The following is a 17,943-nucleotide window of genomic DNA, read 5'->3' as shown; positions in this document are numbered from 1 at the left end:
AAATTATCAAAGTATAAATTTGGAAAAGGCCACAAGCAACTTCAACTCTGAGCCAGGCAATCAGGGTCGGGGAGACTCAGGATTTGGCCTCTATCACACCAAAGTCCCCATGGGTCTCCAAAATGTCATTTCTAAGGGATCTGTTTCATTCAGTCTTTTGAGCTCTGGAAGGAGCTCTTCTTTAGCATATTTTAGCATATTATTGTAGTTTTTCTTTCTTGCTGCCACGTTTCCCAGAACCAATGGATAATTGCTGGAATCCTGTCAGGTGAAAACTTTCTGGGATAAACTTCTGATGATGCCTATCAAATGCCTCCTGCTGAGGTCCTGTCAGATGGAAAGAAATCCCTTGAAATATACATCCCCATAGACAGTGTCCTCCTGGTGTTGGAATCTGCATTCTTTATCACAGTCTATTACTGCTTGTTGCCTGACACTGGTTTGGTACACAAGTGTCTTGGTTTGGAAAGCCAGATGCCTGCTAAGGAGGGCAGGAGCCTCCCCTGAAATGGAGAAAATTAAACCCCCCCCCCACCAAATTGCTATAAATTTTAAATTAAGGGGCTCTCAGGCAACAAAAATTATGGGAGCAGGAAATAACAGTTCTTTAATAGGGAAGAAAATAAAAGGATAAAATAAACAATGCAGTAAACTAAAACAACACTGACAGAGTCAGACCACAACCTGATGCCCTGTGGGCAGCAGTCCCATTGGAATTGTGGCTCAGTCCTCCTGCAGTGCCAGGGGTGGTTCTGCTGGAGCAGGGATCCTGGAGAAAGGTGCAGTCTGCCTCTGAAGATCCAGGGGCAGAGGCAGCTGCTGTTCCTCTGGGAATCCAGTGGAGAAGCCGTGCTGGTGTTCCAGAATCTCAGATTATATCTGGGTAGGAATGCTTGGCTCTTCCCTCTGGGCTCACATCTCCCAGGGGGATGCTGTGGCTCTTATCAGCCATGCAGGGACATTCAATGGCCTCTTATCAGCAGATGCCCCCCCACCCCCACCCCCGCAGAGGGAGGAATGATTGTGATCACTCAGAGAGAGATAAGGCAAACTGCCCACTTGACACAAGACAACTGCCATACAGATGGTAATAGAATACATCTTGCCTTGCAGTCTGGAACAACAAGATGCCGTGGTTTTACTTTCCTTTAGCAGGAGCTATTGGATAGCACACATCACACAGGGCAGCGCCGTTCCGTGCCCCTGGGTGCGTGGGCGCAGCTCCTCGTGCAGCAGTGACAGCTGTCTAACCGCTTCCTTTCTCTCTGGGGCTCTGTCTGCTGCCCCTCCTGCCCAGCTCGTTTCCTGTCACTGATAATGGTACTGCTGAGAGGTCACCAGGCTCGGTGTCCCCTTGAGGAAGCAGCCCAGGAACTGGGGCAGCAGGGCAGAACAGGAGCATCCCTTGTCCCCCAGCATTCCTGGGGGAATCCAGCTACAGCAGCGTGCCGAGGCACCCAGGACAGGAATAACATGATGAGGATTTTCAGGCTTTTCTGTGCCTTTTTCACTGAGACCTCTTGCTGGTCAGGGGGTCTATGTACAAATCACAAATAGGATGAAACTGCTAGGAATGTGTTTCAAGCTTTTTTTATTTTCCTGCATCAGTCTCATTACATAGTTATGACAATGAGAAGATGCCAGCAGCCCACATCCCAGGCAGCAGACACAGAACTCAGTGTTACAACTTACATCTTAAGTTTTTTGACCAATCACACAAAGCAAAAGCACACTGACAGTAGTTCTATCCCCCACTATAAGCACGTGTACCTTTGGTTAAAAAAATGCTTGCTTATTTCAAATACAGTACCTGCTTGTAAGCCTTAAAACACAATGCACAGAGCTCCATTATTAAGCTTAGAACTTCCTAATATCTCACTAGATAGATTTTCTGTAGCTTAGGGAGTTATTCTAGACAAGCATTAATACACAGACCATTGTTCTATTTGTCCTCACTTTCTACTTCTCATGTAATTTTTCTGCTAACAAACCTTATGGCTACTGCTTAGCTCTAATTTCAGTTCTGCTGTCTCTGAGGCCTGCCTTTTGCAGCTTTCCCAAAACCCTCTGATTTTATGGATTCCCACAAGACCTGCTTTGCCCTGTGTGCTGTGAGGACAGAGAGGAGCTGGGGGCTGTCCTGTTCCTGGGAGACTTCTTTTTGCCGGCAGTTCTGGGTCCTGGAGCCTCCCGAGAGGATGTGTGTGCCTCCTGGCCAGCCCACAAGTGTCCAAGCAAGGCCTACTCTCCCCAAGACAAACCAAAGCACACAGCATTTTCCAGACAGCATTTCTAAAAGCACTGCTCTCTTGGAGGCACCCAGGAAGGCACAGGACAAACTCAAGTGACACATGGATGTGTGTCCCCAGCAGGCTGTCCTGGTAACCAGGTCATTCTGTGGCCCCTGCTGGCCCTCTGTGGCTTCTCCACTGGCATTTGTTGGCTAGAGTGTCAAAGTCTCAGCACCTTTGAGGACTGGTGCCATGTGTTGGCTTAGATCCCCTTTACCCTCACCCTCTGGGGACATAATTTAGTGGTGAACATGGCAGTGGTCAGTTAATGGTTGGACTTAATGATCTTAGAGGGATTTTTCAACCTTAATGTTTCTGTCATTTCCTGATTCTCTACACCTGGCTTAGGAACTGTCATCCACTGTAAAATGAACAGGGGAAGCTTCTTCCCACATGAGGAGAGGAACAAACCAAGCTGATATAAGGCACATTCACCCTGGGAGATCACCTTTCCCAGGGGAACTGTTCCTGTGCCAAGGCACTTTCTTTAGTCCACAGCAGCACCAGCTCTGCATCAGTGTTAGCCCAGCCCAGTGGTGCTGGTGCAGCCCAGCTCTGCTGTTCTGTTGGCAAGTTTAGAGGAAAGCTCAGCTTGTTTGCAGGAGATATGGCAGAATGCCTAATTCCAGGAACCAAGCATGATTCTACTCAGCAGGCATAGAACCACAGAATATGCTGAGTTGGAAGGAATCCATCGGGGTTATCAAGTCCAACGCCTGGCCCTGCACAGACACCCCACAATCCCACTCTGTGTCTGACATCTTTGTGCAAATGCTCCTGGAGCTCAGACAGGTTTCGAGCTGGGACTGCTTCCCAGGGGATCCCACTCCGGTGCTCAACCATCCTTTAGGTGAAAACATTTTTCCTTTTATCATTTAAACCTCCTGTGACACAGAACCAGCTGTTTCCTCTAGTCCTGTAACTGGTCAGAGAGAGCAGAGACTGGAGCTGCCCCTCAAGAGGATGTTGAAGAGCTTAGCAAGGTCTCCCCTGAGTCTCCTCTTCTGTAGCCTGAACAAACCGAGTGATTCAAAGAAAACAATCCAGAGTTAAGCAGGAAATCCAGGTCCTAAAGTCTTCCTCTGGTTCTCCTTGAGGAGAGGGCAGAAGCCCAGGGGTTGGCAGCACCAGCGGCAGTGCCTTGGCAAAACAAACAAGCAATTGCTTAATTTCTCCCGGCTCCAGCCAGGCACAGCAGGACCAAACTCTGCCCAGACCGGCACCTGCCACGGGGGAACGGTCGCAGATCCGCCGGGATCAGCTCGGTCCCGGGGGGATGCCGGGGCTCCGGGCTCGCAGGCAGCGCTGCGCTGAGCGCTGAGCTCCGCAGCCCGCCCGGAGGATGCTCCTGCGGGGCTGTCCTTGGGAACGCGCTCCCCCGGAGGACGCTGGAACAGCGAGAAGCGGCTCTCGGGAGAAGCCATCGGCGGGGCTGCTGCCCTCGGCCGCCGGGCAGCGCCTGGCCCCCGGCCGGCGGGCGGGAGACACGGACACAGGTGAGGTGCCGAGGGCTCGCTGCCCCCCGGGCGGCTCTGCGGGATGCTCGGCATGGCTGCACCGTCCTCCTCCTCCTCCTGTGCCCTGCCGGCAGCTTGCACAGAGCCTGCTCAGTCCCCAGGCAGCTGCTTCACCTTCAAGCCTGCGAGCGATGTTCAGGCAGCGGAGGAGATGGGCTCATTTCCAGCAGCCTGCAGGACATCCTGACTGCCAGCCGTGCCGACGGAAGCAGAACCGTCCCTTCCTGAGCGCCGGACCCAGAGGTGACAGGGCCTGGTGGGACAAAGCCGTGGCAGCCCTGGGGAGTGAAAGTGTTGGGCAGTGTCTGTGCTCTGGGTGCCAGCTCTGTACCTGCGCGGGCTGAGGTGACTTTGGGGCTGCAGTGCTGTGAGGAGAGGGTGGAAAGGTGCTGAGGCGTGGATCAGGGCAGGGAGGCTGGGTGAGGGAGCCCACCCCCAGGAGGATGGGGGGGAGAAATGGGCATAAGGATTGGCTGGTCATTAGTGGGAAAACAGGTCCCAGTCTGGAGCTGGAAGGTGCTCTTTGCACAGAGGGAACTGGCTATGAAATCATGGCCAGAGGTGCAAGATGACCCCATGGAAGAGGAGTTTTAAAATGCAAATGAACAAACAGCAAGCACCAGTCAGGGACAAATCCAGATCTTCCTTTCCAGAGCACCAACTCCATAGGGACCCTATATCTTGCTGAAAATAAAGCCACACCTATAAGGACTCTTCAAGGCCCCTGAGACTGTGCCACAGACCTCTCTAGTCCTTACATCCCAACAGATAATCCTCATGCACAGATGTCCATGGACAGAGGACACAGGGGATCCCATGTTTGGCACATCCCTGGTTGGGCCAGGGTGAATGGCTGGCATGGTAACAGCTGGGACTCTTCCCTCCATGTGCATCCCTCCATCAGCAACCCCCCCAGCACCACTCTGGGCATCACCATCACCCCTGACACCCCACTGCCACCAAGGTCAGAGCAGAAAGGAATGCTGGGGGACAAGGGATGTTCCTGTTCTGGGACCTCACCAGTCCCTCTCCACCAGGAGAGGGAGGCAGGAAAGTGAGAGGCACAGCAGTGACCTGCCTGGAGCCATTTCCTTCAGTGCTGCTTCCTGGGCTTTGTCCCTGGACACTGTCATGTTCCTTTTCACTCACACCAGGCTGCAGTGGCTGTCCTGGTGTCCTGGTCCTGTTCTTACAGCAAAGTGACCCTGGGCTGGGATCTGCCCCCAGCCTGGACACTGTCTCCCCTCAAAGCCAGGTCCACCCTGGCCCCAGCAGTCCCTGCTTGTAGGATCCAGCAGCTCTGCTCCCCAGGCCAGCCTGATGCAGCTGCTACAGAGCAGGTGATGTGACATGGGACAAGCAGGGCTGCACAGGAAAGGCACAGTCCTGGCCAGAGCACCTCCCAGCTCTCTGCTCCCCACTGCTCACACCCCTCTGTGAGCCCAGCCAGGAGGTCCCTCAGGAGGAGCCAGCTGGCAGCATCCTGCTCCAAGCAGGGGCTCAGAGGTGGCCAGAAGTGATGTGCCCAAAGGTGCATTCCAGGGGAGGGATGGAAGGAGGGAGGGCATCTCTGGACATCCCTGCTTGAGGTCTGTGCCCACCAGCAGGGATGGGCACTGACGAGTGACCAGGGACACCTGCAGGTGTGGGTGTGCACCTGCTGTGTGCCCAGCGGGCAGGAGGGGCAGGGCTCAGTCCCAGGAGGGCAGCAGACCTAGGTGGGTGCAGCAAGGCACAGGGGACAGCTTGCTGCCCAGTGGCACTGAGAACTGAAAAATGCCCTGGGTCACGCAGTGTATTCTGACTCCCTCTGCTCCTGGTCTGCCTCACATCCAGTCTCTCTCTACCAGCTCATGCCTCATTTTCCACCAGCACCTTCATTTTCCTGCTGTGGTCTCCACAGGTCTGTGTCCCCTCCCATGCTCTCCCTTCACATGCAGCTCCTCAGCATGCCGGTGCTTTGGCAGAGGGGAGGAAGAGCAGCCATGCTGACAGGTGGGAGCACACTGGGCTCCAGCTGTGCACCATCAGAGGTGTGTAAGGGTCAGGACATTTCAGCAGGGAAATCTTCTCTGCTCCTAGGAGCTTGGGCCATGGCACACCCCCACACAACATCCCTACTGCATTCCTCCTAGCCTGGGTGATTTCCATGCCCAGGACAGTACCTTCAGTCTCCACTGAAGTTTTCTGCATAAGGAGCAGCCCCAGGGGCCAGGTGTAGTTTCCAGAGGCTACATCCTGGGTGTCCTGCTTAGCTGCAGCTGGCACAGGCAGGTGTGTGACTGGCAGGGCCAAGCCAGCCGCATGGGGAGCTCAGTGAGAAGCAGAGGGAAAGTGCTGCAAGGCTTTTCTGAGGACATCACTGAGCATGAGGACCTTGGTGTTGTGATGCTTCAGAGACAGAGGATACACTGCATCCCAGCATCTCAGCTTCCCCTTTTTACCTTGAGTGGGGTCCTGTGTCATGACCAAATTCAAGTGGAACCAAATAAACCATTTTGCAAAGGAAGTGCATCATCATCTTTTCTGCAGCATGCAGGGGCATTTCATAACCAAGGCAGCACCTGGCAAGAGGAATGTCTTGGTTTGAAAAGCCAGGTGTCTGCTAAGGAGAGCAGGAGCCTTCCTTGAAATTGAAAATGCAAACCCCCTCCCTCTGAATGATTATAATTTTGAAATTAAGGGGCTCTCAGGCAAAAATACGGCAGTAGGAATAACAGTTCTTTACTAGGAAAATTAAAAATACAAATGCAGTAAAACAAAGAAAAACCGCTGCCAGAGTCAGAATGCAACTTGACCCCCTGTGTGTCAGGGTAGGGGCACAGCCCCATCCCATGGGGGCTCAGCCCTCCTGCAGTGCCAGCTGTGGTTCTGCTGCAGCAGGATCCTGCACAAGGGGGGAGTTTTCCTCTGCAGCTACAGGGCTGCTGGAGATGGGCCTGCTCTCCCTCTGGGAATGCAGGGCAGGAGAAAGCTGCTCCTCTGGGAATGCAGGGGGCAAAGGCTGCTGTGCTGTTCCAGGGCAGATTGTATCCAGGTAGGAATGCTTGAAATCTCAGATTGTATCCAGGTAGGAATGCTTGGCTCTGCCCTGGGCAGAGCATCTCCCCATGGGATGATGGAATTTGATCAGCCCTGCAGGGACACTCAGTGGCCATGGACAGAAGAGATCTCCTGGAGGGAGGATGGGCTGTGAGAGAGATAAAGAAAACTGCCCCATGAACTGCCCAGCTCTGACAGATGATGATAGAACACACACCCCTATTTCCAACCTGAGACACTCTATCATCAGGAACCCCTTAAGCTCAAAGACACCCAGATGGGACAGGTGGCCTCCACACTTAGAGCACAGACACAGTCTCAGCCTCAGGAAGTGTCTGCATGTCTGGCAGCCTGTGGTCCAGCACAGATCCTTGTTTGTTTGTTCTGGTTCCTACTGGGAGCAAGTTTCTGCAGACACCTTGTTTAGTCCTGCAGTGCTGGTCATCCCAGCAATTCCTGAGCTCTGTCAGGGACAGTGGGAAGGAAGGGCAGTGTGTGGTGGGGCTGCCTCCAGGTCTTATAGATGTGCTCTCATCCTACACACGGCACAGAGAATTCTTCAGTCTGTCATCTGGCTACTCTAGGATCTGCAGGTATGCCAGGGGTGCTGGTGGCTTTTTCTCCAGGATAAGGCTGTTCTGCTGCTGGCCAAGCCCAGCGCTTTGCTGTGGAGCTTGGGCCCTCTGATATCCTAGCCCTTGGGTGGCACTGGGTGGCACTGGGTGGCACTGGCAGGGCTGCCCAGGGAAGTGTGCACAGACACGCAGCTCTCTGGTGAGGTGACAGCACAGTCATCTCAGTGAGCTGGGCTGGCATGGCTGTGGCCAGAGCAGCCCTTGGAGCAGATACAGGGAATGGTTTGGGGTCCGTGGGGCTGTTGGGGTGCAGCAGGAGCTGCTGCAGCACGGCAGGGTGAGGGCTGAGGAGGAAGGAAGCGTGCAGAGCCCCGCACGAGCAAACAGGAAGAGCAGTGGGGATGTGTCAGGAAGGATGTGCAGTGTCCCAGGGGCAGACCTGGCCTACCTGAGCCAGGCCCCGGGGACCTGCGACTCCAAATACGCCCCTGCCCTTCCCTGCTGGGGAGGGGGAGCCCACCTGTCCTACCCTGAGGTACCCAGGGGTGGTGGAGGGTGCAGGGGGTGTCCCCACGCGGGCAGGGGCTGGGACAGTGGGGTGGCACAAGGAGCGCACGGGCAGGCACCGAGGGTGGGAGGCACTGAGCGAGCCCTGGCACATGCCAGGGGGATGGGGAACAGCCAGGGCACGGCCTGGGCGAGAGGACAGCAGGCTGGAGGATTCATTGCAGCGTGGGAGGATTCATTGCAGCGTGGGAGGATTCATTGCAGCGTGGGAGGATTCGTCCTGGCCTCCTGAGGGGCTGTGGAGTGTGGTGCCCCCAGAGCAGCCCCACTGCACCATGCCAAGCAACCCGCCTCACGCCTCCTGCCCCCATGGCAGGCTCCTGCCCATCCCTCCGTGCCCCGTGGGTGGCACCAGGGCTGGCCATGGCGTGTCACAGAGGCCATGGAGCTCACCCCAGCACCCCGTGTGGAGCCACCCGGGGCTCCGGGGAGGCCGGGCCGTGCCCGGGGCAGGCGGGCCGGGGGGAGCAGGGCCGGGCGGGCAGGGCCGAGCGGCGGAGATGTGGCCGGTATGTGTGTGGGCGGCTGCCGGGGTGGGGGAGAAGGAGGGAGAGGAAGCAGCAGAGGCAGCAGCTCCTTTGATAAGCGGCTTCCTGAACACTTTCAAACCCTGCTGTCAGGCCGAGCGCGCGGTGCCCGCGGGCCTGGGCCGGGACCGAGGAGCCCTCGCCACAGGGGCAGCAGGTAGGCAGCTCCTAGGGCACCAGGCTGGGCAGGAGAGCCCCCAGGCAGTGCCAGGATGGGCAGGACAGCCCCCAGGACAGCCCCCAGGGCACCAGGCTGGGCAGGAGAGCCCCCAGGCAGTGCCAGGCTGGGCAGGAGAGCCCCCAGGGCAGTGCTAGGATGGGCAGGAGAGCCCCCAGGCAGTGCCAGGATGGGCAGGAGAGCCCCCAGGGCAGTGCTAGGATGGGCAGGAGAGCCCCCAGGCAGTGCTAGGATAGGCAGGAGAGCCCCCAGGCAGTGCCAGGATGGGCAGGAGAGCCCCCAGGGCAGTGCTAGGATGGGCAGGAGAGCCCCCAGGACAGCCCCCAGGGCACCAGGCTGGGCAGGAGAGCCCCCGGGCAGTGCCAGGATGGGCAGGAGAGCCCCCGGGCAGCGCCAGGCCTGTGCCAGGGGCGGTGGGCATGTGTGCGTGGATGGCAGTGCCAAGCAGGCTGGGATGCTGGACACACCATGGGAGCTGAGGTGCTTCCCTGGCATCTCCCAGGTGTTTCCTGGCTGGACTGGGATGGGAGCCTGGGCTGTGTCCGGTCAGCAGCTGCTCTTGTCCTGCCTGGACTGAGAACTCCCTGCAGGGGCATGGGGATGGTGAGAGTGGCAGTGGTGGCATTGCCACTCCCAGAAATGCCGCTGGGCAGCAGGGAATCCTGGGGAGCAGCTCCTACCCTAGCTGTGTTCCCAACCACCATGTGGACAGCAGTCTCCACAAGACCTCCCTGAGCAGATGGGCTGCCTGGATCCCAATCTTTGCCCACCAAGAGCTCTGACCCTGCATCATTCCCTGGCTCTGGGTCTGTCTCCTGCTCATGGAGGAAGCAGGGGATGAGGAGGAGGCTCAGGATCCCAGGGTGCTGCCTGCACCATGAGGAGCTGTGCCCAGGGGTGAGTCAGTGTCACCTGCATCTCCCCAGCCCCTGGCTGGTGATGGAGGATGTCTGGCACCTTCCCCAGCTGGGCTGCTCCATGGCCTTTTGCTCAACCACCCAGATAGAGCAGTTTCCTCTCGACCGTTGCTGTGACCTGCAGGATGGAGGAGGCTTTACCAAGGCCATGAGGCTGTTGAGGGTGCCTGGTCTGTGTGTCCCTGCAGCAGGAGATGGCCAGGCTCCGTGCAGTGGCTACAGCCACCTCACGTCACTGCTGTGCTCAGACATTCCAGCTTCCATTCCCCCACCATGTCTCCAGGATGAAGCAGGGGGATGTGATGGGGAAGGGCTGGGAACACAGGGCATGTGCTTCCATGGAGGCGGGGAGCATCTGGGGCTCCCCCAAACCAGACTGTGCCAGTCACCACAGGGTGGGTGTCCTCCCCTCAGGAAAGGCAGGTGGCCCTTGGTGCCATGCCCAGGGTCACCAGTGTGGGCTGCAGTGCTGCAGGCATCCCCGAGGGTGACTGTGCTGGCAGCTCTCCAGGATATCTGCCTGCATACAGGGGCTGGGGTTCCTGCTTCCAGGACAACTGAGCACTTAAAATCCATCCCTTGCTTGCAGACCAACTGTGGGGGCTCCATCCAGCCTTGTGGTGTCTCTCAGATCTGACTTTTCTTTTCCAGCTGCTTCTCCTCCGATGGCTCCATGCTCTCCCAGGAGCTGAGAGCCCCCTGTGTGGCCCTGCTGTGCTTCAGGACGAGGGCTCTGTGGTTGTTGCAGCATGGTCCAGGCCTGCTTGGTGTGCTCCAGAGTTCATAGGAGCAGCCTGGCAGCCCAGACAGCTGCAGAGGACATGGACAAGGCAGACAAGCCCAGTCCCCCTGCCAAGAAGCACGTGCGACTCCAGGAGAGGTGAGTGTGCCTCAGGGTACCCATGGCACTGCTCACCCCAGGGCTCCCCTGACATTCCTTCCTGCCAGCACAGGCAGCTGCCAGCTCTGAGTGTGGAGACAGCCCTGGCCCCCACCCAGCCCAGGACAAATCCCAACACCTTCAGTCCTTCAGGGGACTTTTCTTCCCAGCAGAAAGGCAAAATGTTCAGCTATCAATCATAAAATGTTCAGCTAGCTCCTGTTCCTCAATATCCCCATCTGCTGAGGTCTCCATCTGGCCTTTGCTCAGTGTGGGGTTGTTTTAACTGATGATGCAGTGGGGTGGGCTGTCCTTCTGTCCCAGGGTGGCAGTAGGTCAGCCAGGGCCCCCTGTGCCTTGCAGGAGGGGCTCCAATGTGTCACTAGTGCTGGACATGAGCTCTCTAGCGAACGTGGAGCCCATCCAGCCTGTCTGCACGCCACGGGACATCACACTGAAGTTTCTGAGGACATCCAGCCACGTGCTGAGGAAACAGGAGCTCCAGCAGCACGCCCAGAGCCTGGCACAGCTCCAAGAGGAGTTCTCGGTGGGATGATGATGATTTTCCCTCTCCCTCCTCACAGGAGGGGTGTCAGGGGCTGGCAGTGGTGGGGCTGACGGGGTGAACATCAGGCTCTGAGCCCAGCTGTGCCCCACAGCCCCAGTGGGAGGGCAGGGGTTGTGGGCAGACAGAGGGGAGGGGTGCCCAGGTGCCACCTGCTCCTTGGTGCACACGTTTCCTGTTGGGGTCCCTGGAAAACCCTGTCCTGCCCTGCCATGCCATGCTCTTCTCCCAGCACTGCCTCTCTAGAAGGAGTCCTGCCACAACTGGAGTAAAGCCAGGGCTCATCCCAGAGCTGGCATCTCTGCTGATGCCCCTGGGTGAGGGTCAGCTCTGCTCTGCTGGGCAGCCAGGTCTGCCACCACCAGGGGACACAAGTGGCAGCAATGGGCTTTTCCTCATGGCTGTTTTCTCCCCCTGCAGAAAATCCCACCCAACTTTGTGAGTCCGGAGGAGCTGGAAATCCCTGGGCGTGCTTTCAAGGACAGATACAAAACCATTCTCCCCAGTAGGTGCCACTGTGTCCCTTTGCCTCCCGTTTGCCTGTGGGTGAGGGGTGGCTCAGAGCAGCCCTGGCACTGGGGTGGGCTCCCCTGGGTGCTGTTGCTGCTCCTCCTGCCCGTGTTGCAGGGGTGTGCACAGTGCTGGAGGTACATGGGCAGCTGCTCCTACCCAGGTGTGCAGCACTCGTGGGGCCTTCCTTGTCCCAAGGGCATGGTCCTGAGAGGGTAAAGGCTGAGGGTGTTGTGGAGGGGCTCAGCTGGGCTCTAGTCACCCAGGAATGCTGGGTTTTTCTTTACAAGATCTTTTAAGGTTCTGTGGATGTCCAGGGGATCATTGCAGGTGAGTTACCCCACCTGCTCACTCTGGCACCTGCAGGTTTGGGCTGTGCCCTGCCAGGGGAGCGAGGCTGAAGGGGGACAAGAACAGGCCTGAGGGAGGGTGCAGACAGCTCTGGGCATGGCATAGAGCAGGAGGACTCAGCCTCCAGCCCCGGAGGTCGAGGAGGGAGGATGGGCAGGATCAGTCCCTTGGGTGAGACCTGTGACATCTTTCAGATCCTGAGACCCGGGTCTGCCTCAGGAGGGCTGGGAGCCAGGAGGAAGACAGCTACATAAATGCCAACTACATCACAGTGAGTGTCCTCCCAGGGCTGCAGCCCAGGGCTCTCAGGGCATCAGGCTGCAGGTGCCACACTGGGTCACTGCAGGTGCCACACATGCTGGGGCACTGTCACCTGCTCTCCTGTGGCTGCCCTAGGGCAGTAGAATTAACTTGCCACCCCTGCTGGAGCTGGAGATGTGGCTCCATCTGCACAGGGCAGGTATGCTGTTCCTGTGGTGGGAGAGTCTCACGAGGGAGCTGCTCTCAGCTCCTGGGTGCACTGAGCACCCCAAAAGGCTCCCTTGCAGCGGCTTCTCCATCTGCTCCTCACACACTGGCCCATTGTCTGGCAAAGGTATGGGAGGCAAGCTATGCCAGCAGGTTATGGCAGCTCAGAGATCCTCAAACCTCACTCATCCTGGGATTTCCTCTCTGCTCAGGGAGCTTGCTGCACTTTCCCAGGAAGGGAACTAATGAAGATGGGGTGTGACTTATGCTTGGCACGTGGTAGGGTTCCTTTCCAGAGACTGAGAAATCCCCAGATCCTAGGGTGTTACTTAGACAACCTAGTTTTGATTCCATCCCTGTGCAAACCCTTCCAGGCTGCATCCTCTGCCAGAAGGGGATCTCTGTGAGCCAGGTGCCAGCTTTGCCCAGCAGGCAGGGTTCTGGCTGAGCAACTGATCTCACTGCAGCACCCTGCCCTTGGGGCTGCCCAGGGCCTGGAAAGCAGAGTGGGGGCTGTGGGTGCTGTGAGTAAGGCAATGAGGGAAAGCAGGACTTGGAAAAGCTGCCCACAAAAAGTGCTGTCTGGGATGACACACAAACCCCTGGGAGGTGGAGATGGAGGGCAGTCAGGAGCTTTTCTTTTCTGGCACTGCCTGTGGCTCAGACCCACAGCAGCACCCAGCAGGGAGGGTGAAAGCTCCTTGAGACAGGAGCACTGTGCCCAGAGCTGCTGGGAGCTCCAGGGGCAGTTTGCCCACGGGCAGCAGAGGAGCTGTGTCTTCCTGAGACAGCCTGGCAGCATGCAGCTGCACCTCAGGTGACACTGCCACCCTGTCCTACACCCCGGGGTGTGGGACACCCAGGAATGCTGGGCTTTTCTTCACAAGGTCTTTTAAGGCTAAACTATTTAATTAAGAAATGACACCTAAATTATTTTCACTTTTAGCTCAATAACTCAAATAATTACTCAAAGTCCACAATGTGGGCTTTTCTGTCTAATTACAAAACACTACTTAAACTTACGAAGAAGAAGGACTAGTAACTGCTTTAAAACTTCTAATTTAGTTCTATATATATTATTGTATTCTAAAACTCTAAACTCTAAGTTTTCTACTCAGTGATATTACACACTGCTAACTAAACTACACACACTTATAATCCTAATGCTATCAATCAATTTTGGAAGCCCTCTCTACAGCCCCAGTGTTCCCCTGGGGGTCAGTGCCTGTCAGCACAGAAAGTTTAAAACTCTCAGCATCCAGAACTCAAACATTTCCCCCTCTTTTTGCATGCCCTCTGCCTCACCTGACTGCTGGCAATGCACAGGCACTGCCTGTCCCTGTGGCACACACACCTGCACACACCTGTGCCCACTCCCCCCTGTGTACAGCTGGTATTTCCTGACCCCTTCCTTCCCCTTGCCTCCTCAGAGGTGCAGCAGTGCAGGAATTTGTGGGCACATCAGAAAATTGGCAACTCAGCCTGCCTGGGCATGCCTGGGAGGCACAGGAATCTGGGAGGGCTCTGCAGGTGTTTGATCACATCAGCCCCTCCTGGAATTGATGCTCTTCCTGCTGAGGTGTTCCATGAAATATTTTTGAGCATGGCTGTGGGAGGAAGGTGGAATTCCCAGGGTTGACACCCCCAAAACTCCTGAATGGAAAATCACGTTTCCTAGGAAAAATAAATCATTTCAAGGCATGAAAATAGGGCTCTGCAAAATGTTCCTGAAAACATTCCTGTCCCTTAGCTGGGCCAGTGCAACTTCCTGTGAGACCAAACCATTAACAGATTGCTGGTAATGCCTGGATTTTCTATACCTTTGGCAATTTTATACCAGGAGAAGTGTCTGGAGACAGAGGATGCCTGGAGCTGTGAAGCAGGGATTCCTGCTTGTCCTTGTGGAAATTCCCACAGTGAGGAGTGCAGCCCCTTGTGTGAGCTTTGCCTTGCCAAGGCATCCATCAGCTATTGGCACTCTGATAGCGACCTTGGGTGTGCAAGGCCAGCTGCATGGACCTGCTCCTGGATGATGGGACCAGTGGGGTGGGGGGCATGCCTGGTGGCTCCTCAGTTGATCTATAAAAGCATTTTAAGGACAGGTTCAGTAGGAAACAGCCCGTGTAGCTCAGTCCCTAAAGCGTGGAGGCGAAAAGCGTGGTGAGGGCTGGAGTGAGCTGGGCGCAGCCCCGGTGCCCTCGGAGTGCCCGGGTCCCTGACGGGCTGTGCTCGGCAGGGCTACGCGGGGCGGCCTCGGGAGTACATCGCCACACAGGGCCCCCTGCTGAACACCGTGAGCGACTTCTGGCAGATGGTGTGGCAGGAGGAGGCTCCCCTCATCGTCATGATCACCGAGCTCCAGGAGCGCAAGGAGGTACCACGGAGCCTGCCCAGCCCTGGGCACGGCGGGAGGGGGGTGCTGATGGCAGCGGAGGCTGTGTGAGGACAAATGTGGGGCTGTGCGCCCTCTGACTCTGCTTGTGTCTCAGAGGGTTCCCTGATGAATCACAAGTGGAGGAGGAGATCCCCAGGGCTGCAGCCCCGGTGCCCTGTCTGGTTTTCCTCCTCACAGGGCTATGTGCTCTGGGCACGCTTTACCAGCTGGATAATAGGATAAAGGGCTTAGGGCAGCCCCCAGGGATGGGGCAGGAGCAGTGGGCAGCAGTGCCCCTCTGGCCCCCCAGAGCTCTGAGAGATCTCAGCCAGGGGATCCAGCCCAGAGAAGAGCTCTGGGGGGCCAGAGGGGCACTGCTGCCCACTGCATCCGCTTCTGGGGTGGGAGCCAACAGCACCTGCCTGGGGGAACTGAGAGCTAGAAACTCTTTCCTGGCCATGTCCTTACTCCCTTCTCTCCCTGTGCCCTGGGTCCTCCTGCATCTGGAAGCTTCCTGGGCTGAGCAGGGATACACATCCTTTGGGCCTGAAAGTCAGGACAGGGCATGGGAGAGGTTGCAGGGATAGGGATCTCTCTTTGCTTTCTTTTTGTATCACTCTACCTCCACCTTCCCCACTCCCAAACTGCCCCCAAGGTGAGGACCCCTCTCAAGAGCAATGACTCAAGCACAGTTCAAACGTCCTTGAGGAGGGTCCTCGGGTGCCTTGAGCATCTCTACAGCCACAAATCTGCCTTGCTCTCCAGAAATGTGTCCACTACTGGCCCGAGAAGGAGGGCACCTATGGCCCCTTCACCATCCACGTGCAGGGGGTGAGCGAGTCTGTGGAGTACGTGGAGCGGGATCTCTCCATCCAGGTGGGTCTGACCCTCATCCTGGGGGCACAGAGGGAGACTTGGGGCCCAGCAGTGCCCCTGACACCCCTGGCATCTCTGGTGAGATGGCAATGCTCCGTGACAGGAAAGAGGAGGGTTCATGATTCTCAGTAGGGCCCTGCCAGAGGAGGGGTTGCAGAGCCTGGGGAGACTGGGAGGGAGCAGGAGCCAGCCCTGGGTGCAAAGGAGAAGGGGTCAGCTGGGCAGAGCCCCACCAGCCTGGTGGTTTTGCACTGTGTCATTGGGCTCTGCCCCATGTGTCACCCTGGGCTGACCCCAGCCTAAAGGATCTGGTTTGCTTTGCCTTGACTCTGGTGGCAGAATTGGAGCACTCTGCATCTGTTCTCATCCTCTGGGATGGGACACATCCTTTGGCTCTGGCCCAGGGGTCTCTCCCTCATGTCTGGCTGAGGCTCAAAGAGGGATTCAGGAGGCGAGTAGCTGAGATGGGTATGGGCTGCTTGAGCTCTGCTGAGCTGAACTCCCTGTTTCATCTGGCCTGTGCCCTCACATCCCCATTTCTCTTTGTCCTGTGCTGGAAAAGCTTGGGAAGGAATGCCGCAAGGTCAAGCACATCCTCTTCCCCTCCTGGCCGGACCAGCAGACACCTGAGTCAGCCAAGCCCCTGCTGCACCTGGTGGCCAAGGTGGAGGAGGCTCTGCAGACTGCAGCCAGCCCAGGGCCCATTGTGGTGCACTGCAGGTAAGAGCTTGCCCCTCACCTGAGCCCTGTGTGTGCTCCTCCTCGGGGTCAATCCCCCGGGAGTCCTCACGCACAGGTCCCACAGTGGTGCAGAAATCCCAGGGCACAGCCACCCCCCAGCAGAGTGCCAATCAGCAGCTCCTGTCCTGGCATTAGAGTGGCATATCCTGCACTGGGGTCCAGCAAGGTGGGAGCAGGAAGGGTCTGCATTTGGGACCCAGCCAGCAGCCCCACCCTACACCCACAGCTCCAGCTCTAGAAGATCCTGCTTGAGTAGGGAGATGGAACCAGGTGACCCCGTGGCTGGCCCCTTTGAACCTGACCCATTCCTGCTCCCTGTGCCACCGCATGGCCTGTGGCTTGGATGTGGAGCCATGTTTCAAGACAGCCCTCCCTGCAGGAGGTGGCCTCTGCCTATTCTCTCCTTGCTGAGTGAATCTGGGGACAGTGGAGCAGAGCACCTGTTTGTCCCTAGGGAACATGCAGCATGTGCTGCTGCAGGCTGAATGCAAGCCTGGTGCTGGGGTTAGAGCCCAGCTGGGAGGGGAGGGGCTGCAGAGCCCCCTGCACTGCGCAAGGATGGGCCAAGACTGGTTTTGTGTTTGTAGAACAGCCTCAGCCAGGCTGTGCCACACAGCAAGAACTCCCTGCCATGGCAGAGTGACCCCAGCCCGTGGCTTTTGGTGCCTGGCTCAGAACCTTGGTCTGGCAGCTGGGGCCAGGACCTCAGCATCCCTCTAGGCAGAAATGACAATCCAGGAGTGCACCAGCTCAGCAATGCAGGTGCAGGCAGTGGGTGCTGAGGGTGCTCACAGCTGTGTCTGCCCTGCAGCGCGGGCATCGGCCGCACCGGCTGCTTCATTGCCACCAGGATCGGGTGCCAGCAGCTGCAGGCCACGGGGGAGGTGGATATCCTTGGCATCGTGTGCCATCTGCGCATAGACAGGTGGGTACACAGGGCAGGGGGCTCCCTGCAGGGTCCTGCTGGGTGCCAGCCTAAGAGCAGGGCTGTGGGAGGGATGTGGCAGAGACATGGGGATGGGCATCCCAAGGGGCACGGGCACTATTTCTGCTGGAAACCAGAAGGGGGCCTGGGGGATGCAGGTGTGTGGATAGCAAACAATTCCCAGTGCCAGGCTGGTTCTGCAGTCAGAGCTGTTGTAGCTCTGTCATGAGGGAGAGGAGAGGGGCAATGAACCTGGCAGCCGTCTGCTCCTCCCATCCCGCTCAGCCACTAAATCCAGAAACATTCCACCAGGTCACTTTTCAAAAAGTACAGGTGAAAATTAGCACCAAAACAGCTGCTAATCTCATTTTGAACAGCCCAGCAATGCTTCTGAACCCCTCTATTCTTTGGGCCGCTCTGGTGCCTGTTTCAGAGGCATCTTTACGTGGCTGGTAAAGCAGGAATGTTTGCGCCCTGGGAGCAGGGCACAGGAGCAGGGTTCTGTGTCTGGTGAAGTGTCATTGGGCCCTGCCTTTCCCTTGCAGAGGTGGGATGATCCAGACGAGCGAGCAGTACCAGTTCCTCCATCACACGCTGGCTCTCTACGCTTCCCAGCTGCCAGAGGGGGCAGCCCACTAG

The 17,943-nt window shown here is 57.2% G+C and overlaps 1 protein-coding gene across 1 annotated transcript; it reads left to right on the top strand.

Annotated features, from left to right (window-relative positions):
* Window positions 1–8,590: 8,590 nt before the first annotated feature.
* On the top strand, window positions 8,591–17,943 carry PTPN7 (protein tyrosine phosphatase non-receptor type 7; the record flags this gene model as incomplete). Its single annotated transcript, XM_084220604.1, has 10 exons — window positions 8,591–8,676; window positions 10,266–10,494; window positions 10,858–11,041; window positions 11,480–11,564; window positions 12,115–12,191; window positions 14,625–14,762; window positions 15,528–15,638; window positions 16,201–16,358; window positions 17,191–17,304; window positions 17,850–17,943. Exons 2-10 carry the CDS (start codon window positions 10,364–10,366, stop codon window positions 17,941–17,943), a joined length of 1,092 nt encoding a protein of 363 aa, XP_084076730.1. The 5' UTR covers window positions 8,591–8,676; window positions 10,266–10,363.

This window comes from Fringilla coelebs (assembly GCF_963513975.1).
Source record: "Fringilla coelebs genome assembly, chromosome: 23".
In the NCBI taxonomy this organism is placed as follows: Eukaryota; Metazoa; Chordata; class Aves; order Passeriformes; family Fringillidae; genus Fringilla; species Fringilla coelebs.
Note: the sequence above shows the minus strand (reverse complement) of the source record. Positions and strands in the feature narration are given on the sequence as shown.